The sequence below is a fragment of the Phragmites australis genome, chromosome 6 (assembly GCF_958298935.1).
Source record: "Phragmites australis chromosome 6, lpPhrAust1.1, whole genome shotgun sequence".
In the NCBI taxonomy this organism is placed as follows: Eukaryota; Viridiplantae; Streptophyta; class Magnoliopsida; order Poales; family Poaceae; genus Phragmites; species Phragmites australis.
The window spans coordinates 30,828,833-30,848,391 of NC_084926.1; the positions used below are offsets into that span (position 1 = coordinate 30,828,833).

The 19,559-nt window shown below is 45.3% G+C and overlaps 1 protein-coding gene across 1 annotated transcript; it reads right to left on the minus strand.

The window, feature by feature from the left end:
* Positions 1-1,358: 1,358 nt before the first annotated feature.
* Positions 1,359-15,102, minus strand: LOC133923123 (cystathionine beta-lyase, chloroplastic-like). Its single transcript, XM_062368567.1, has 7 exons — positions 14,904-15,102; positions 2,610-2,678; positions 2,437-2,518; positions 2,020-2,137; positions 1,763-1,870; positions 1,535-1,637; positions 1,359-1,363 (listed from the first exon to the last, which is right to left on the minus strand). Exons 1-7 carry the CDS (start codon positions 15,100-15,102, stop codon positions 1,359-1,361), a joined length of 684 nt encoding a protein of 227 aa, XP_062224551.1.
* Positions 15,103-19,559: the final 4,457 nt, after the last annotated feature.

The following is a 19,559-nucleotide window of genomic DNA, read 5'->3' on the forward strand; positions in this document are numbered from 1 at the left end:
ATGCTTTAATATGTAAAAGAATATTTAAGATGCTTTAATATGTAATATAATATTTAAGATGCTTTAATATGTAATAGAATTGTATTTCCCAAACAAGCAGAAAAACATTTCACAGGTGTCCACAGGCGGTTGACTTAAGAAACCGCCTGTGTAAATCCATTTCCACAGGCAGTTCCGTAGGTGAACTGCCTGTGGAAATACATTTCCATAGGCGGTTCCTTAGGTCAACCGCATGTGAAAATCCATTTTCACAGGCGGTTCCTTAGGTGAACCGCCTGTGAAAATGATTTCCACAGGCGGTTTCTTAAGTCAACCGCCTGTGGAAATAGTTTCTATTTATATAACCGCGCGCGGCCCCAAAAACCCTAGTGCTTTCACAAACCATTGACCACGCCGTCAGGCTGTCCATCCGTCCGTCTCCCGCGCTCTCCCTTTTCGCCGAGTGTGACCGCGCCGAGGAGCCGCCGCCGCCGCCGCCGAGTTCGACAGCGCCGAGGAGGAGCCGCCGCCGCCGAGGTCGACAGCGCCGAGGAGGAGCCACCGCCGCCGGTGATTAGGTCCATATCCCCCTCCCGGCCGAGCCGTCGTAGTCGGTTCTCCGGCCGGCCATGATGCCCCCCTCTTCTCTGTGATGCCGGCCATCGTGCCGTGGTGCAGCGCCGCCAGTGAGTAGCTCCATATCCCCCTCCCGGCCGAGCTGTCGTAGTCGGTTCTCTGGCCGGCCGTGTGATGCCCCCACCCCTTCTCTGTGATGCCGGCCATCGTGCCGTGGTGCAGCGCCTGTTCCTGTAGGGTTTTGACATTGCTCGTATGCATAGTGGTTGCATATATATTTATCCTATGTAGTTCTAATAACTGCAATTTAATTTCTTGAGAACTTGAAAAATTACACAAGGATGAACCTATATGTTAATTTTTTCCAACATGTTTAGCTCGATCAGTGAGGCACTCTATAATTTGCTTGGTTGGGGACTATATTTAACTTAATTAAAACCAGCAGCATCTCGCTTTTGCTTTACCCTAAGTAGTTTCTTACTAGTCATAGTGGTGTGTTCTGCTCATGTCATTAGTTGGACTAGCATAGCACACTGTTTGCAGACATTTCCAGCCTCTAGCATCCTTACATTTGTATATATATTTGTATATCTAATCTTTATAAGTTTGTATATTTTGGTTGTAACTACAGTCCTTACATTTGGTTGGAAGCTTTTACAACATGCATTATATTGTTACAACTGCTTAGGGTCTAATAGGCAATATGATTTTACAATTACTTATCAATTTACCAATACATAATTATTAAGTTTAAATTCAGTTTACTGGCATATCCATTTGTTAGGTTTTTGTTACACAATACATTATGCTGCATGGAAATACATCATAAAAGATTGCAACGCTTAAAAAACTTGATACATGAAAATCTGACATGTACCCACATGAATACATTTTCCCTATAATTTACAACACCACATGACTAGACAAATTGGTTGGAGTAAAGCATTTTTGAAGGAATCGAGTTCATCTGTATGCTCACCGAAGCTAACTGTTACGCTGAAGTACTTGGTGGTCTCGACGACGTGCTTCGAGAGAGCCAATGAACCGGTTAGGAAACTGAGAACAGAGCCTGCTCCATTTGCCTGAAAATGAAGAGATGGGGAAAATGTAACAATCATCACTGCTCAGGACTGGCATGGAGATCCAGTTCTAAATAGATGATCACTTGAGCTACTTAATGAGAGACCGCGTGGTAAACAAGAAGTACCTGGGAATAGTGTAAAGACTGTCCAGGATGATCAGGAAGTCCCGCATAGTTCACTTTCTTGACCCTTGGATGAGAAGCTAGGAATTCAGCGATCTTCTGGGCATTAGCCTACCAACAATAAACTAATCGTTAGCCTCTTTCGAAATTGAAATGATTAAAAGGACAGGAAAGAATGAAATGGATTGAGTCAATACCAACAATGAATCAACATATATGATAACATACAAGTTGTGTTATTATAGGTAGAATAGTTTCACCTGTTGTGTCTCCACTCGCAAAGCCATGGTTTTGATCCCTCTCAAGCAAAGCCAGCAATCAAAAGGTGCCAAACCTGACCCTTCCGCATTTTGTAGAAATGCTATCTCTTTAGCCAAGCTGTTAGCAAATGAAACAAGTGTTATGCCAGAAAAGCATCTATGAAACTTGAAGAGGATTCAAAAGCTCCATGCGATAAAAAATACAGAAATATTCCATCAATGTCTAAACTGTTAGTTCATTTCACACCGCATTAAACAGGAAAAAAGGTAAAATATATAGAGTTAATTTTAAGACAACATATGTAGTGAGAAGTAGTGTTTACAGTGATACACTAACATGTAACAAAATGTGTAGCATCATTAGCCATGGAATGCATACAATATGATTATAAGTAGCAAGGGAAAAGGAGAACAAACCTTTCACCCTTTACTGCAAGTATTCCACCCATAAGATCACTATGTCCAGATATAAATTTGGTAGTTGAGTGCATCACAATATCTGCAGATAGGACAATAGATTGTTGTGAACTGTGAGGCTAAATGACATAGAATGATTTGGTTTCTAGTAAAGTAAACATATTATTCCATACCTGCTCCAAGTTCTATTGGACGGGAGAGCACTGGAGACATGATGCTGTTGTCTACCAAAATAAGAGCAACTAGAAAATCAGTAGTTTTTCTAACAGAAAAGTTGATTTTCGACTAAAAGCCTCGGCTCAACCAAAAAGCTCTAAAAGTGTTTGGCATGCTGATGTACTTCAGATTATTTGCCATGTGTAAGCCAGCCAATTTCATGGTAAATTATACTTCAGTTATGTCAATTCATTCTAGTGCATTACTTCGTTATCCAATTTATGCGCGCGTGGAATGGAAGACCACTATAACCAACAATTTATTGAGTAAATTTTCTCCATCATACAGTGATATACAATTAACACATGAGCCAAAAGCGTGTACAATTATTGTTTTTGATACTGAGGTATAATGCATATATAGGATGGCTACAAATTGAGGAAAATGTTTTTTGGTAGACATTCTAAAGGAATTTTTTTACACTACTACTAAATTCCCCTTTTTTTTTTCATACTAGCATACTTGTTAGTTTTTTCTAGGCAACAATAATCCAGTGGTCGATTAAGTACTATGGGGCAGAAGAGGACAGTAACCCCTAAGAAACCAGAAGCAAGCAGGATGTCGGATGTTGCAATAGAGGCCTCCCCGGCACAGAGGACGCTCCCAATAGAGGCCTCCCCGGCACAGAGGACGCTCGCAATAGATGCCTCCCCGGCACAGAGGTCGGATAGGGACCCAAGCCCTCACCAGCCATCCTCCTCCGACAGCAGCAAAAGCTCGGGCTCATATCACAGCCCGAGCCCTGTTCTGTGGGATCGGGAGATCCGACGTCGGGAAAGTGACAACGAGTACGATCCCGCCGAAGAGGTATTTAGTTGAGTCAATGCATTTTATGCTTCTTAAATGGAGGAATATCTTCTGTTGATGTCAACTCTCCATTTTTTTCTCTCTAGAGGGTGAGGGTGCAAAGATCTTCACGTCGATCATCTGCGCCACAACATTCTGCGCCACAACCCACCACTACATCTGTGCCCGAAACTTCGGGTCCCTCTGGGCCGACGCTGAAACGAAGAAGGGGCGAGCGTAGCAGAAACAAGTTGCCGTCCGGCATTTATACAATAACACAGGTCGGTGTTGAAGTGGAGCCTATTGCACCTCGTGAGGCCTGCACCAAATTCCGCAACGGTTGCGGATTTCTTGTCAAGGAGTACGTCCCAATCACTGTAACTGATTGGCGGTTGGTGTCGGATGAGACGAAGGAGTTCCTATGGGCAAAATTGCAGAGAACCATCCGATTCCCCTCGGGAACAGAGGAAGCAGCCAAACAGAATGCATTGAAAACTATGGGAAAAAGCTTCCGGGGTTGGAAGAGTGAGCTCAACAAGGAATTCGTGAAGAAGAATCTGGTACCCTTTAATAAATACGGAAAGATTACACCAGAGCAATGGGCAGAGTTTGTTAGGCAGAAGACCACACCTGATGCCATCAAACTGGGTGAATCGTTCAAGCAACTTGCGAAGAAGAATAAGCACCACCATCACCTGGGCTCATCTGGGTACGCCCCCAAAATTCCTGAGTGGAGGAGGCAATAAGAAGAGGCTGCCCGGGCAGGGAAACCCAACCCTTTAGAAAATTGTGACGAGCGAAGCAGGAACTGGGTCTACGCTCGGTCACAACGAACCAAGGCTGGGGACTTAGCCTTCAATAGCCCCGAGACTATGGAGGTGACCCAGACCATCCAAGGGCTTACTAAGGAAGGGTCTCTAGAGCCCGACACGGAGAATGACCTGCTTACCAAGGCCCTGGGGAACAAAGAACACCCGGGTCGCACTCGAGGCATCGGATCAAAAGTGGGCTGGAAGCATGGGTTCCTTAACGATGCGAGCCGGTACAAGACACGTAATAGATATAAGAAGACTCTAGAGGAACAGATACAAGAACATGTTAAGGTCAAATTCATGAAGATGTGGAATGAAAAGGAGAAGGAAAAGGCGGTATTAATGCTGATAGAGCAACCAACCAGCCCAGGATTTTGGAGCAGCGTCGGGTCCACACATTTCGATAGCCAGAGATATCCTGTGGATGAAATCAAAGAGGCTACCCCTTGCATTCTTCATGTTCCGGTCGGCAAGGGAGACTTCACTGTTGAGGCTGCCACTGGCCAGGCCATTCCAGGCCGTGTGTTTCACAGTCAAGATATTCCAGCAGGTTACGCCAAGGTACAAGTGGACCCGGTGCAGCCGATTTTCATGAAGTACAAGCTTGAAATCAGCACACCTGAGGGTATTGAGATTCTCGATGAGGCTGTTGGAAACTTCATTTTGTGGCCCAGATGGGATATCATATTCCCCAGCGTCACGCCTGTCCTAGGGCCCAGCATCTCTACCTCAAGCACCTCTGCCCCAGAGCCAACCCACTTCGCCTCAGGCACCTCAGCCCCAGAGCCAACCCACTCCGCCTCAGGCACCTCAGCCCCCGCGCCAACCCTCTCCGCCTCAGGCACTGTCACCCCCGCGCCCGGTATCTCCGCCGCAGGCAACTTTGCGTCGTGCTTCACCATCTACAACTCAGGCACCTCCGCCTCCAGCGTCTGTGACTCCGGCGTCTCCGCCTCCGGCACATCCATCACCTGAGCATCGGAGAGTTCCTACAATGATTACCCCATATGAGAAGATTGATCTACCTGATCCGATGAAGAGGTGGCTTCTGTCCTCATCAAAACCAAAGGCATCATCCGCTCAGGAATCTCCAGTGAAGGGCAATCTCACGAAAGAGATCATCAAAGCATTAAGTACCTCACAGATAGATTTCATGCCTACACTGGATGTTCCCGAAAAATATGAGCATGGCAAGCCATTTCTGCCATCATTTCAACTCCAGGAAGGTCCGTGGGAGATGAGAAAATTCCACGAATGGTACATGAGGGCATGTCGCGCGGGGCTCTCCATAATCACTGCTTCTGTCCCCGATATCGTTTATCTAAGCGGAGACAACTACCTCATGTTGGATTTCAAGGACATGCACGCTTTGTTCCGCCTCGACAAACTTGACGTCAATCTCATAAGCGTGTGGTGCCTGTAAGTGCCAACAATCTACCCCTACGTTCATATATGTACCAATATATGCTATAGAAGCTAATAACTATTGATTTGTTCTGTAGGATGCAATTTAATGATGCGGGTAAGTTGAAGAGGCCTGTCGGATTCATTGATCTGCAACGAATTTCCCAGCCCAACATGGTCGTGAACATAAGGACTGATGACCCTAGGATTAAGGGGAAGAGTAAAAAGGATAAAGCACGGGTCATAAAAGAAGCAACCAAAACAAAAAGGCTCAAAATGTCAACCTACATAGGAAGGGCTATGCTAGAAATGCAAGACAAGGACTGCATCTTCGCTCCCTACAACTTTAAGTAAGTGTGATACGTTATGAATCTAACATAAGTGTTCAACTTAGTTGATCAATCAAGAATCTAACATAAGTATTCATGTAGCGATCACTATATTTGTATAATACCAATGCCGAAGTCGAGCAAACTCGTGGTCCTTGACTCTGCCGATTTCCAACAAAAATCCTACCAAGATTTTATTGACGTTATACAGAAGTAAAGGAAATCCCCCATACATAAAATTCTTATACATTATTTATGAATTGATAATTACTTGTTGGCATTCGAATAGGGCCTACAAGTGGTACGTAACGAAAGGTGGGATACACGATACGGACAAGCCGGATGCGATGACGGTCTGTACACATTTTCCGGTAGTAACACAACTTCTAATTCTTGTATCCCACTACTAATGACGAAGAGTTTCATTGAACTAATGAATACATTGCGTTTTTATTTGTAGTGCCACAAGCAAGGTTTCAATACCGTTCTTTGTGGATACTATGTTTGCGAATTTCTTAGGATAAACGGGAGGTACACAACAAACCCTGAGGACGTAAGTCATCATTGCACCTGCACATTCTTATTTGATTATATTTCCATTGTCAGTAGTGTTTTAACTCTTTTAGTTGTGTTTTCAAACCAGGCAAGGATGATCCAATGTGCCAACCAAGCTCTCACCGACAAAGAAATCCAAAACGTCCAACGTGACATGTGCCGGTTTATTATGCACGAAGTCATCCACAAGAACGGTAGATTCTTTGATCGCGGAGGTGAATTAGCTAGCCATCCGAGACTTTGTGTGTGGGATAGCGACTGTTAGCTATATAGGCTTGTGATGTTGTAAATATTGTTTTGTAAATATTGCTGTACTTGTGTTAAATGTTGAAATATGTGATGCTATTCATATTGTTATTGAAACTGTGTGAAATCTGGATGGAATAAAATATATTCTAATTATTATTTTTTGAAATAAATACATACCACAGGCGGTTCTCATACGGAACCGCCTGTGGAAATCTTTATATCTAAGGCAGCAGCTAATGTGGACCGCCTGTGGAAATTGATTTCCACAGGCGGTTGACATAAAGAACCGCCTGTGGCAAATTATTTCCACAGGTGGTTTATTAAGACAACCGCCGGTGGAAATCGATTTCCACAGGTGGTTGACATTAGGAACCGCCTGTGGAAATCGATTTCCACAGGCGGTTGACATTAGAACCGCCTGTGGAAATCGATTTCCACAGGCCTTCTGTCGCAGGCGGGTGTGCCAAACGCCTGTGAAAAGGCGTTTCCACCCGCCTGTACAGTATCGTTCTGTACTAGTGCTCCTCTCCTCCGGATGTTTAGGAGTGTGCTCTTTTTGGTGCTTAGATACCAAAGGGGGAGAGAGTCTAGGTGATAGGGGTGTCTTTTTGGAGAGAGGTAGATGAGTGACTAGTAAGCTTTTTAGTTCATAGACTTAGGGGGAGTTCGGGTAGTATAGGGTCGGAGTGTTGGATCTTTATGGATTTTGATGTAATGACAAGCTATTTGTTTCTTAATCGATGCATTTTGCATGTCATCGCATTATGTTTCCTTTCGTGCTCTGTTTTAATTCTTATTCTACTAGCATGATAGGTTGTTCCAGTACTAGGCTTGCTCTTGCTTATTTGTTATATGCCATTCAATGCCTAGTATGATAGGGTGTTCTTCATTTTCATTTCCTTATTTCTAGGTAAGTGGTAACTGTTTCGGTGATTAATGACAACTGTATCAATGTGACTAATGCGTATGTTTTGAAGGAAATCAAATTCTTTAATTCACAATGATTGAATGCTTTTTCATGGTCCCTCATGGAATTCTATTAGCTGATCAAAGGACATTTACATCAAGATTAAGGATCTTCTAGTTCTAAGTGTCACAAGGTGATGAAGGACACTTAAAGTATGCATAGGTCTCGTTTTTGTCTTTTGACCGTACTATAATGGAGCTAAGTGTTGTAGCTTGACCTAGTTGAGTCTAGACATAGTTGGATGCACACTTGCAAAAATCTAGCACTAGGTAGATCAAAGAAATCCATGGGTAAGAAGTTGGGAAGTTAGAACTCAAAGTCGATTGAATTGGATAAGTTCTAGGAAGATTGTTCTCACCGGATTGTCCGGTGTGAGAAGGATTTTACTCACCGGACTATTTGTCTTCTTTGTGAAGACATCAAATGAACTTATCAGATTGTTCGATGATAGAAGGAGTTTTGCACCGGAGCATTTAACAGAAGAGTCAATTTTCCGAGAAATTTGAAATTACATGCACCAATAAAACACCCAGTTTTAAACGGCTAAAATCGGGCACAACACATGCATGCCAGGATCTAGTTTCATACATGTGCTTACATCATCAGTGTTATCATCATAGTGCCATTATTACAACATCGTATTTAGCTTATTACAAAATGACCCGAGGGTCTAAAAGAAAACACAGTGGAGAACAAAAAAAGGGGGGTGGGGGATTTAGCGCCAGTGGCTCCATCTTCCACAGGCATCGACCGGGGGCACCATAGCCTAGAACAGCAGCTCCGGGTTGAAGTCATCGTCGAAGGCTCCAGCTTCATTGACGGCTTTTGAACGGCGGTAGAATGCAGGGTAGGGGACAGCAAGTGTGAGTACAAAGATTGTACTCCGCAAGAGTAGGGAAAAACATGATATGCGGCTTAAGTCAAAGAAAGACTTGACACTGGTTAACAGCACTAAGCAACTATGACCTGTCTATGACTCCAACAACAGGCATCCTATTTACTAAGTGTGAAGACACTACTATAACCAAAGGGATATGACACACCAGGTTCCATACGACTACCAAGACTCACCAGGTAATTTCATTACCTGGCTACCCCAACTAATCTTGAAGAAGTCCAAGCTTGCTCTTGTCCATGAGCACGGCTGATCGACCAGATTGATACTCTACAGAGTTTGCACTACTTTCCCCACGAGTCGTGATTCCCGTGTTGCTCCATACTTCTGGGGTGTGGAGTCGGGGTCTCACTACAAGGCCTTTACAAAGATCCCTCTAACCTACAGGCACCCACTGAGGTCTCACCGCTAAAAGACAATTACATTGCTGCAGAAGCCCCTCTTGTGCCTCTTATACCGACCTATGGTGCCCACAAAGCTAGAAGATGGCTAATTAGTTGGCCAAGCCATACCCATATAGGCCTCGTGATTGTGCAGATATAACTTGGTTACATGTCCAAGAACTGGTCCTTAGGACCCCACACAGATACAAACACAAACATGCCATAGGCTCCACCTGAAACCATCCATTCTGTTGGGGATTCCTATACCATTGCTACAAAAAGAATTAGCATCTCCCAACATTATTGCATAGTTCATTAGTGCTGCTCAAGGATACTTGCCTTCGACAAGGTGCTGCTCAACGTCCTCGAAAGCTTGGTCTTGGAGGTTACCGAACTGCTCAGCTCCTAATCAACAGACTGGAAAAGCACACACAAAACAAACTTCTAAGAACAGTACACCAAACAGTACAAAATCTAAGCAAAAACCCTATAAAAAGATTCTACACGTCGCTACGAACATTTGGAAGTGAAAATCGCCCAAATCGGAGCTACGAGCAAAAAGTAATAAGCATTTGAAGTTATAGGGTCTATTCTTTAAATTTTACTTTATTTTCCAGAGAGATCCGAATTGTTTTTATATTGAAAAGTTGAATTATGACACAATAAAGATTTACTGAATTGATTTTCTACTGAAAAATCCATGGAATAAGTCTACGAGGCTTGCAGACCACGGCCACTTGGCCGGTGCATGGGTCCATGCTGGACCGACTTCATAATCCCAAGGGGTATCTAATCTTGACCGCTGGATTTGGATCCAACAGCCGGAGTTCAATTGGGTGCGGGGAGGGGGGGGGGGCGGGGGGTGCCGGTGGCACACAGAGAAGGGGCGGCGGCGGGGCTCGCTGGAGTAGCGCAAAAACGCGCTACCGGCCTCGGTTCTCGACGGTGAGCGGTGCAAAAGAGAGAGGGGGAGAAAGGGAGTCTCATAGTGGGATCAGTGACGGTGGAGGGTGCTCCAGAGACGGCCGGTGACGGAGAAGAAAGGGCGGTGGCACTTGGAGCTCGGTGTGGCAGCCGACGGCAACGGGAGGAGCTCTGAGCAGCTTCGGGAGACGACGCCCAAGCCTCTGCGATACCGAAGGAGAAGGAAAAGAGGTCAACAATGGTCCGGCATGGCCGAATTAAGTCGGCAGCAGAGCTCTTACCGGTAACAATGGCAGCGACGGCGGCGAGCTCAAACCCGTGCGCAAGAGAGAGGGGAAACGGGTTCTTCGGGTGCGGAACTACGCAATGAAGGCGAGGGTGGGCTTAAATAGCCGAGGGAAGGAGAGGGACAGCTGGATTTGGGAGAAATGGCCGGTGGCCCTAAATGCAATCAAAGCTTCGGTTTCCATGCAGAAGAGAGGGGAATCAAGGGGGAAACGGTCGGGGAGGAGATAATGGAGGGAGGGGATCATGGTGGCGTGCTTTAACTCACGAATCAAAGTGCGGGGAGGCGGAAATTGGAAACGGCGGCGGGATTTGGGGGGCTCGGGGGGGGGGGGGTCCGACGAGAGGTAGGGGAAGAGGAGCCGGCTCAGCGGGCGGGCGGCTCGCTCGGTGCAGCTCGGCTCAGCCGGGCCTGCGCGCAAGGAGAGAGAGGCGGGGAGGGGAGTGGCTCGAGCGAGGGGGAGCCGGCTCGGCTGGGCCCCACCTGGCAGCGGCAAGGGGCGGCAAGGGGGCCGGCTTAGGCGAGCTGGGAGGTCGCTGGCCTTGCGGGCCAGCGCGGGAGAGGAGGGGCGGCCCACGCGGAAAGGAGAAAGGGGAGGGGAGATGGGCCGAGGGAGAGAGAGTCGGCCCAAAGGCAATTTTCTTTTTAGGAATTCCTTTTCCAAATTTAATTTCAAACCAATTTTAAAAAGGGGTTTAAAGCGGCGAATTTGAGTGAATTTTTGCAAACTTTTTCCACACAATAAAACCTTAATGCATCTACAACGGCATGAATGCATCAAACATTTCACCTAGGCCAAATTAAACTTAGAAATTAATTTTCCTATTGAAAAAAATTGCAACCACCTAATTAATTTCTAGCAAAATTTTAAATTATTGCAAAAATTGAAATTTTGGGTGTTATAAACCTACCCCCATTAGGATGAATCTTGCCCTCGAGATTCGGAAGGATCGGAGAAGAGATGGGGAAACTCTGTTTTCAGATCATCTTCTCTTTCCCAGGTTGCTTCTTCTTCTGAGTGATGCTTCCACTGCACTCTGCACATTCGAACTCGCCTGTTTCTGGTAACCCTTTCTGATGCCTCAAGGATCTTGATCGGATATCCTGAATGTGTTAGATCTTCTTGTACATCCAGTTCTTCTACTGGCAACTGTTCTTCGGGAACTCTTAAACACTTCTTCAACTGTGATACATGGAACACATTGTGTACTCCGGAGAGTTGATGATGAGGACGTCACTCTTTCGGATACACACACACCGAGTATTCCTCCAACAATAGGTCCATTGACACGAGCTCGTGCACGTCAACTAAATCATGAGGTGAGCTCGTTCCTTAGTGTTCCTTTATATTTTGATGAGGATGGGATGCTACTGAATAATTGTGATGTATTGTTACTTAGGAACACGGGAGAAGAACAGCAAGGGCGCCCAAGCCAAGGTGGAGGCCCAATCCAGTTCGAGTCCGTTTCGGAGTCCAGGACCAGTCCGCACTAAAATTGTCCCCCAGGACGCATACGGACTCCGTTTTTGACGTTCTACACATGGTTGGAAAGCTAAGGAGATAAGCTTTCCAATGGTACTGGTCCCATGTCCAAATTCTTTCTGAGTCAACAGGAATCGTCGAAACAAGTGGATGTCCAGAATCTATCAGGGTGCTGTGCCACCATCTTTTGGGCCGTTGGGCCGTGTATCGTGTTGGAGTCCATTAGGGATGTATCCAGGGGTCCTTGGCTGACCCTAGTCTTTTATATACAGTAGCCACCACCCTAATTAGGGTTGGGTTTTGCTTAGACATTGATCTACACACAGTTGTGAGATTTTCGCTCTTGTTCCGGACCGACTAGGCCGCCGCAAGTGTTTGTGGAACCCCGACTTTGAGTGCTTGAATTCAATTCGCAATATTTCAGATTGCATCTTCTATGTTCTTGCTTGTGTTCTCGGTACGCTTGCAGGGATTGAGCCTTCTTGGCAAGGTCAACCGCGCGACACGGTTGATAACCATTGGAGCTGTGGTGTAGTGATTGCAAGGGAGACGATCTGTTCAGGTCGAAGCCTTTGGATCATCAACGTCGAGTTCTCCACCCACCGACTTATCACTACCTATCGGAAGATCAGGCCAACATTGCTCATCAGTTGAGGTGGTAACTCAAGTTGGTAAGCTACTTCTTCTCGTTTTTCCAAAATCCTGTACGGACCAATAAACCAAGGTGAAAGCTTGTCTTTGACTTTGACTTTGAATCTGCATAGTCCTCTGATCAGTGATACTTTGAGATACATGAAGTCTCCTACTTCAAAAGTCAGTTCCCAGTGTCGATGATCTGCATAACTCTTTTGCCTTGACTGTGCTGTTTTCAGATTATCTTGAATCTCTTGCACTTGTCTTTCGGCCTCTCTCAGAACTTCTAGACCAAAAACTTGGCTTTCTTCGGTCTGATTCTGGAACAACGGGGTTCTACACTTCCTTCCATATAAAGCTTCAAAAGGGGACATCTTGGGACTAGCCTGGTAACTGTTATTGTACGAGAATTCCGCATATGGTAGATTCTTGTCCCAACTATTACCATTCTTCAATGCACATTCTCTCAACATGTCTTCAAGAATTTGATTTACTCTTTCTGTCTATTCGTCAGTTTGCGGGTGGTATGCTGAGCTGAAATTCAATCTTGTATCCATAGATTCATGCAATCATTGCAAGAACCGTGAGGTAAACTTGCTACCACGATGGGATACAATTATCTTGGGTACCCCATGCAGACACACAATTCTGGACATATACAATTCAGCTAGCTTCGGACCTCGATAGGATTCTTTTACTGGAATGAAATGAGCTACTTTTGTCAACCGGTCAACTACGACCCATATAGAATCATGTCCTGATTGCGTTCGCGGTAGACCCACTATGACTCCATGCTGATTTCTTCCCACTTCCATTCAGGTACTTTCAATGGCTATAGCAGTCCTGCTGGTCTTTGATGCTCGGCTTTGACTCGCTGACAGATATCACACAAAGCCACATATTCTGCCACTGCGCATTTCATCCCATACCACCAATACTGATCTTTAAGATCTTGGTACATCTTGGTACTCCCTGGGTGAATGGAATATACCGAATCATGGGCTTCCTTTAAGATTGTATTACGAATAGACTTTATGTCCGGAACACAAATCCTGTGCTTATACCACACTGTGCCTTGCTCATCTACAGAAAAATCCAGGGCTTTGCCAACTTTAATGACCTGCTTGATTTCCAAAATCTTTTCATCCTCAAGCTGACCCTTTCTTATTTCTTGCTCAAGCGTCGAGTCTATTTCCAATGCAACCATCTCGGTGTTATACACCATTCCCATATTTAACCTCTCGAACTCTTTGCATAGCTCGGGACTCAACTCTTGAAGAGTCATTGCATTAATTTGAGACTTTCTACTCAAGGCATCAGCTACTACATTTGCCTTTTCTGGGTGATAGTTGATTCCCAGATTATAGTCCTTGATAAGCTCTAACCATATACTTCAAGCTTTTATGATCAGAATAGATCTCACATCTCTGACCAATCAGAAAATGCCTCTAGATCGTGAGTGCGTGAACCACTGTGGCTAGCTCCAAGTCATGTGTCAGATAATTTTCTTCATGTTTCCTTAACTGCTGGGATGCATATGCAACAACATGACCTTCTTGCATGAGTACACATCCCAAGCCTTGACGGGATGCATCACAATACACCGAAAACAGCTTCTGAGTATCTGGCATGATCAAAACTGGTGCTGGGGTCAACCTCTTCTTTAATTCATTGAAACTAGCTTCTCGAGCTGTTGTCCACTTGAACTCTACTCCTTTTTCTAGCAGTTTTGTCATTGGCTTCGCTATCTTGGAGAAACCTTCTATGAAACGACGATAGTATCCTGCTAGACCCAGAAAACTGTGAATCTCGGATACATTTTGCGGTGGCTTCTAATTCAGAACATCTCTTACCTTGGACGGATCTATAGGCACACCTCCTGTTGATATGATGTGACCAAGGAAAGGAACTTCCTTTAACCAGAACTCACATTTGCTCAGTTTAGTGTACAACTAGTTTTCCCTAGGCTTCTGCAAAACCATCCTTAGGTGTTCCTCGTGCTCTTCTTCATTCTTGGAGTAGACCAGGATGTCATCAATTAATACCACAACAAACTTGTCCAAATATTCCATGAAGACCTTGTTCATTAGATACATGAAGTATGCTGGGGCATTGGTCAGCCCAAAAGACATCACTATGTACTCGTACAGACCGTACCGAGTAACAAATGCTGTCTTGGGGATATCCGAAGCATGAATTTTGAGCTGATGGTATCCAGATCGAAGATCTTGGAACACACACATGCGCCAATTAGCATATCAAACAGATCTTCAATGCGGGGCTGAGGGTACTTGTTCTTGATTGTTACTTCATTCAGAGCTTGATAGTCTATACACATACTCTGTGTACCATCTTTCTTCGGTACAAGGAGTACTGGGTCTCCCTAGGGTGAAGAAGCAGATAAACCCTTTGTCTAGTAGCTCTTGGTTTTGTTCCTTGAGCTCAGCCAACTGATTGGCATCCATTCTATATGGCCTCTTGTATATAGGAGCCGTTCTAGGTACTAATTCAATGACAAAATCAATTTCTCGATCAGGTGGCATACCTGGCAAATCCTCCAGGAAGACGTCAGGAAATTCACTGACCACCCTTCTATCTTCCACTGCGTTGGCTTTGTTTAAACTGGCATAGATAGCTAACTCTGTCGTGGCCTGAAACTCCACCTTGGTTCCGTCTGTATGTGTCAACTGAACCGTCTCCGTAGCACACCCGATGACTCCTTTGTACTTGGTTAGCCAATCCATCCCCAAAATGATATCAATACCCTTGGACTCCAGAATGATGAGGTTGGCCAGAAAGTCTACCCCCCTTATGCATATACTTATTTTAGGGCATACATGCCTTGATTCCATTTCTCCTCCAGGAGAATTTACTAGCACTTGATTTTTCAATAAAGCTCTTGGCAACTTATATGTATTAACAAACTGATATGATATAAATGAATGCATAGCACCGGAATCAAATAATACTATTGCAGGATGAGAGTTGGCAGAAAACATACACAGAACCACGTCAGGAGCTTCCTCCACTGCATCATGGTTGACATGACCATACATTGTGTTCTGGCGAGGCTGCTGCTGCTAGTTGTTGCCCTGGGCATGGCCTTGCTGCTTCTTGGGACACTTGTTGGCAAGATACCGAAGTTGCCACAACTGAAGCACGACACAATGTTGCTTGACCCTTGGCCGTTGCGGTTCTGCGGCTGTGGCTGACTGTTATTTGGTTGCTGTTGCTACTGCGGGAAGCTGGGACAAGACTACTGCTGCTGCTGCGGCTGCACTGGTGCCTTGAATGACCCTGTACCCTGATTCTGCATTTTCTGCTGTGGCCTCTATGACTGATTCTACTGCTGCTGGTTCTGCCCTCCATGGTAGAACATCGGACTAGTGGCAAGGGCGTTGAAGTGAGGGCAGGTGTTCCTACTAGAAGACTGACCCTGCAGATGGCGCTTACACTCTTCACCCAGATTTTGGCACTTCTTCTCCATGATGAAGGCCCTATCTACCAACTTCTGGAAACTGGGGTACTCATTGGCGGAGAGGGCATACTGCAGACCAGTGTTAAGACCCTCAAGAAAGCAATCCTGCTTCTTCTCATCCGTGTCCATGTCGTTGGGGGCATAGCGAGACAATTGAATAAACTTCATGAGGTACTCCCTCACAGACATAGGTCCTTGCTTGAGACTGAGGAACTCCTTCCTCTTTAGCTTTATTTCTCCGATGGGGACATGGTGAGCGTGGAAGCAGTTCCAGAACTCTGCCCAGGTGATCTCCTGGGGATCCTCATGAGTAGCGATGTAAGCAGTCCACCACTCTTGAGCTGGCCCAATCAGTTGGTGGGATGAAAAGAGGACTTTCTCCCTTCCATTGCATTAAGCTATTTGAAGCTTGCTGTTGATTGTTTTCAGCCAATCATCTGCCTCTGTTGGCTCCACTGCCTGAGAGAAGGTAGGTGGCTGGGTGCTCAAGAAAGTCTGGAGCTGGGACTATGGCTGCTGCGGCAGTGCCTGTTGAGCTTGGGGTTGCTGGTTGATTGCTTGGACCAAGCCTTGAAGAAGAGTCATGACTTGGTTGGCGTCCATGTGGGGTGGTGGGGGAGGAAGATTGTTGTTGTTGGCAGCGTTGTCTTTGATGTCATCGTTGGTGTTGTTGGTGTTGTTGTTACGTCTGGTGTTCACCATCTGTTGTCGCCAAGGTACGGGGAACATAAGACAAAAGCAAAGACGAAAAACGAGACAAGAACAGAAAAGAACTGATAGGAACTGAAGGAAACAGAAGGGAACAGAAGGAAACAGATATAAAGGACTCCCAACTATTATATTATTAACTAATAAAAATGTAGAGGGGAAACCCCTACATCACATCAACACTCAATCAAAGATCGAACTCATAACAAGATTCACACTACAGACTCTTGCGCAGAGGAGAGCGGGACGGTGCAGGCGCGGGTGCCGCTGCCGGGGGAACCTCGTCAGGGTGCTGGTCAGGGTACTGCAACATCATCTCCAGCTTGTAGATCATCTGCTCGTGCTCGATGTGGCGCTGGTGAAGATCCTCCAACTCGTTGAGTGCTCTATCCAGTTTGGCGTAGAGAGCGGCAGTGAGGCAGACCTACTCTCTCAGACGGCGACCTGCTCTGTTGCCCACGGGTGTGAAGGTGACCTCCAGGCTGCCTGACGGGCGCTGCAGGAACTTCCCGAACTAGGTGTGGTTGAGGTCTTGTCCATTCTCCCGGTAGAGAACAGTCAGAGCCTGGCGAGCGGAGTCCTCGATCCCTACCTCAAACGTAGCTCTGAGGGCGGTGGTGGTGTGGACTCGGTGAACTCGACGAAGACCATCGTTGGAGGGCTTCTCGAACCATCTCCAATGACCAGGAGTAACCACGTCCTCCAAGCGGAACCCTGACACCTTTGAAGAGTGGAGCGTCGTGGTAACCAAGACCCTGCAGCAGGTACCATAGAGTGCGGGCGAAGTACCCAGCCAGCTGTCGGTCGGAGTAAAACTCAGCTGGGGGTTGGTGCCTCCAGACTGCACTAGCAAGAACTTCCACGTCTAGCACAAGCACGCGCTTACGCGGGGTAATCTTCATCTGGGTCATCTAAAATTTTGAAGGAAGATCAAAATCACTAACCAATTTATAAAGAGCAGTAGACTGAGAAAGGAAAAACTGGAAGAAAAATAACTTTGCAAAAGTAGTTTGTAGAAACATAAGTCCTTAGCGCATCCATACTATCTAGGCTATGTCCTACGGTCAACACAGCTCTGATACCACTTCTGTAACACCCAATTTTTTAAACGGCCAGAACTGGGCACAACGCATGTATGCCAGGATCTAGTTTCATACATGTGATCACACCATCAGTGTTATCATCACAGTGCCATTATTACAACATCTTATTTAGCTTATTACAAAATGACCCAAGGGTCTAAAAGAAAACACAACGATGAACAAAAAGCGGGGTCTTTAGCGCCAGCGGCTCCATCTTCCACAGGCATCGACCGGGGGCACCACAGCCTAGAACAACAGCTCCGGGTCGAAGTCATCGTCGTCGAAGGCTCCAGTTTCATTGACGGCTTCTGAACGGCGGTAGAATGCTGGGTGGGGGAAAATAAGTGTGAGTACAAAGATTGTACTCCGCAAGAGTAGGGAAAAACATGATATACGGCTTAAGTCAAGGAAAGGCTTGACACTGGCTAACAGCACTAAGGAACTACGACCTGTCTATGACTCCAACAATAGGCATCCTATTTACTAAGTGTGAAGACACTGCTATAACCAAACAGATATGACACACCAGATTCCATCCGACTACCAAGACTCACCAAATAATTCCATTACCTGGCTACCCCAACTAATCTTGAAGAAGTCCAATCTTGCTCTTGTCCGTGAGCATGGTTGATCAACCGGATTGATACTCTGCAGAGTTTGCACTGCTTTCCCCACGAGTCGTGATTCCCGTGTTGCTCCATACTTCTGGGGTGTGGAGTCGGGGTCTCACTACAAGGCCTTTACAAAGCTCCCTCTAACCTGTAGACACCCACTGAGGTTTCACCGCTAACAGATAATTACATTGTTGCAGAAGCCTCCTCTTGTGCCTCTTATACCGACCTATGGTGCCCACAAAGCTAGAAGGTGGCTAATTAGTTGGCCAGGTCAGACCCATACAAGCCTCATGGTTGTGTGGATATAACTTGGTTACATGTCCAAGAACCGGTCCTTAGGACCCCACACAGATACAAACACAAACATGCCATAGGCTCCACCTCAAACCATCCATTCTGTTGGGGATTCCTATACCATGTTCTACAAAAAGAATTACCATCTCCCAACATTATTGCATAGTTCATTAGTCAATATTAAGATATCCCAACCAATACTGAGCTAGCATAAACTACCCATTTTCATAACATGATGAACAACGGCGACAAGGAAAAATTCATTCAAAACTAGTAAACCCTAATCATGGGACATCATATTTGACAAGCATGCATATTGAAGGATAAAACTACACCTGCAAATCCTAAAATAGGATAAATATGCTCAAGGACACTTGCCTTCGACAAGGTGCTGCTCAACGTCCTCGAAAGCTTGGTCTTGGAAGTTACCGAACTACTCAGCTCCTAATCAACAGACTCGAAAAGCACACACAAAACAAACTTCTAAAAACAGTACACCAAACACTACAGAATCTAAGCAAAAACCCTATAAAAGGATTCTACATGTCGCTACGAACATTTGGACGCAGCGATTTTCTTTTTAGGAATTCCTTTTCCAAATTTGATTTCAAACCAATTTTAAACAGGAGTTTAAAGCAGCGAATTCTAGTGAATTTTTGCAAACTTTTTCCACACAATAAAACCTTAATGCATCTACAACGGCATGAATACGTCAAACATTTAACCTAGGCCAAACTAAATTTAGAAATTAATTTTCCTATTGAACAAAATTGCAACCACCTATTTAATTTCTAGAAAAAATTTAAATTATTGCAAAAATTGAAATTTAGGGTGTTACAACCATATTGTTTGGTGATCTAAAGGACTCATAAACCAGACTATTTAACAGAAGGACTGTTTTTCTGGAGAAAATCAGAGTTGAACTGACCGGATTGTCCGGTGCCTTAGGGAGTGTCATGACCCAGAGTTTCTAAACACGTAAGTAAGTGCTAATGAGCATCATTTGCTTTTGTTTTGAGCATTAT

Coding starts and splice junctions, on each gene's coding strand:
- LOC133923123 (XM_062368567.1), bottom strand. CDS start 15,102: ATGGATTGGCTAACCAAGTACAAAGGAGTCATCGGGTGTGCTACGGAG. Junction 1,871..2,019: donor TGCGAGTGGAGACACAACAG/GTGAAACTATTC, acceptor TATTGTTGGTAG/GCTAATGCCCAGAAGATCGC. Junction 1,638..1,762: donor AGTCTTTACACTATTCCCAG/GTACTTCTTGTT, acceptor CTTCATTTTCAG/GCAAATGGAGCAGGCTCTGT.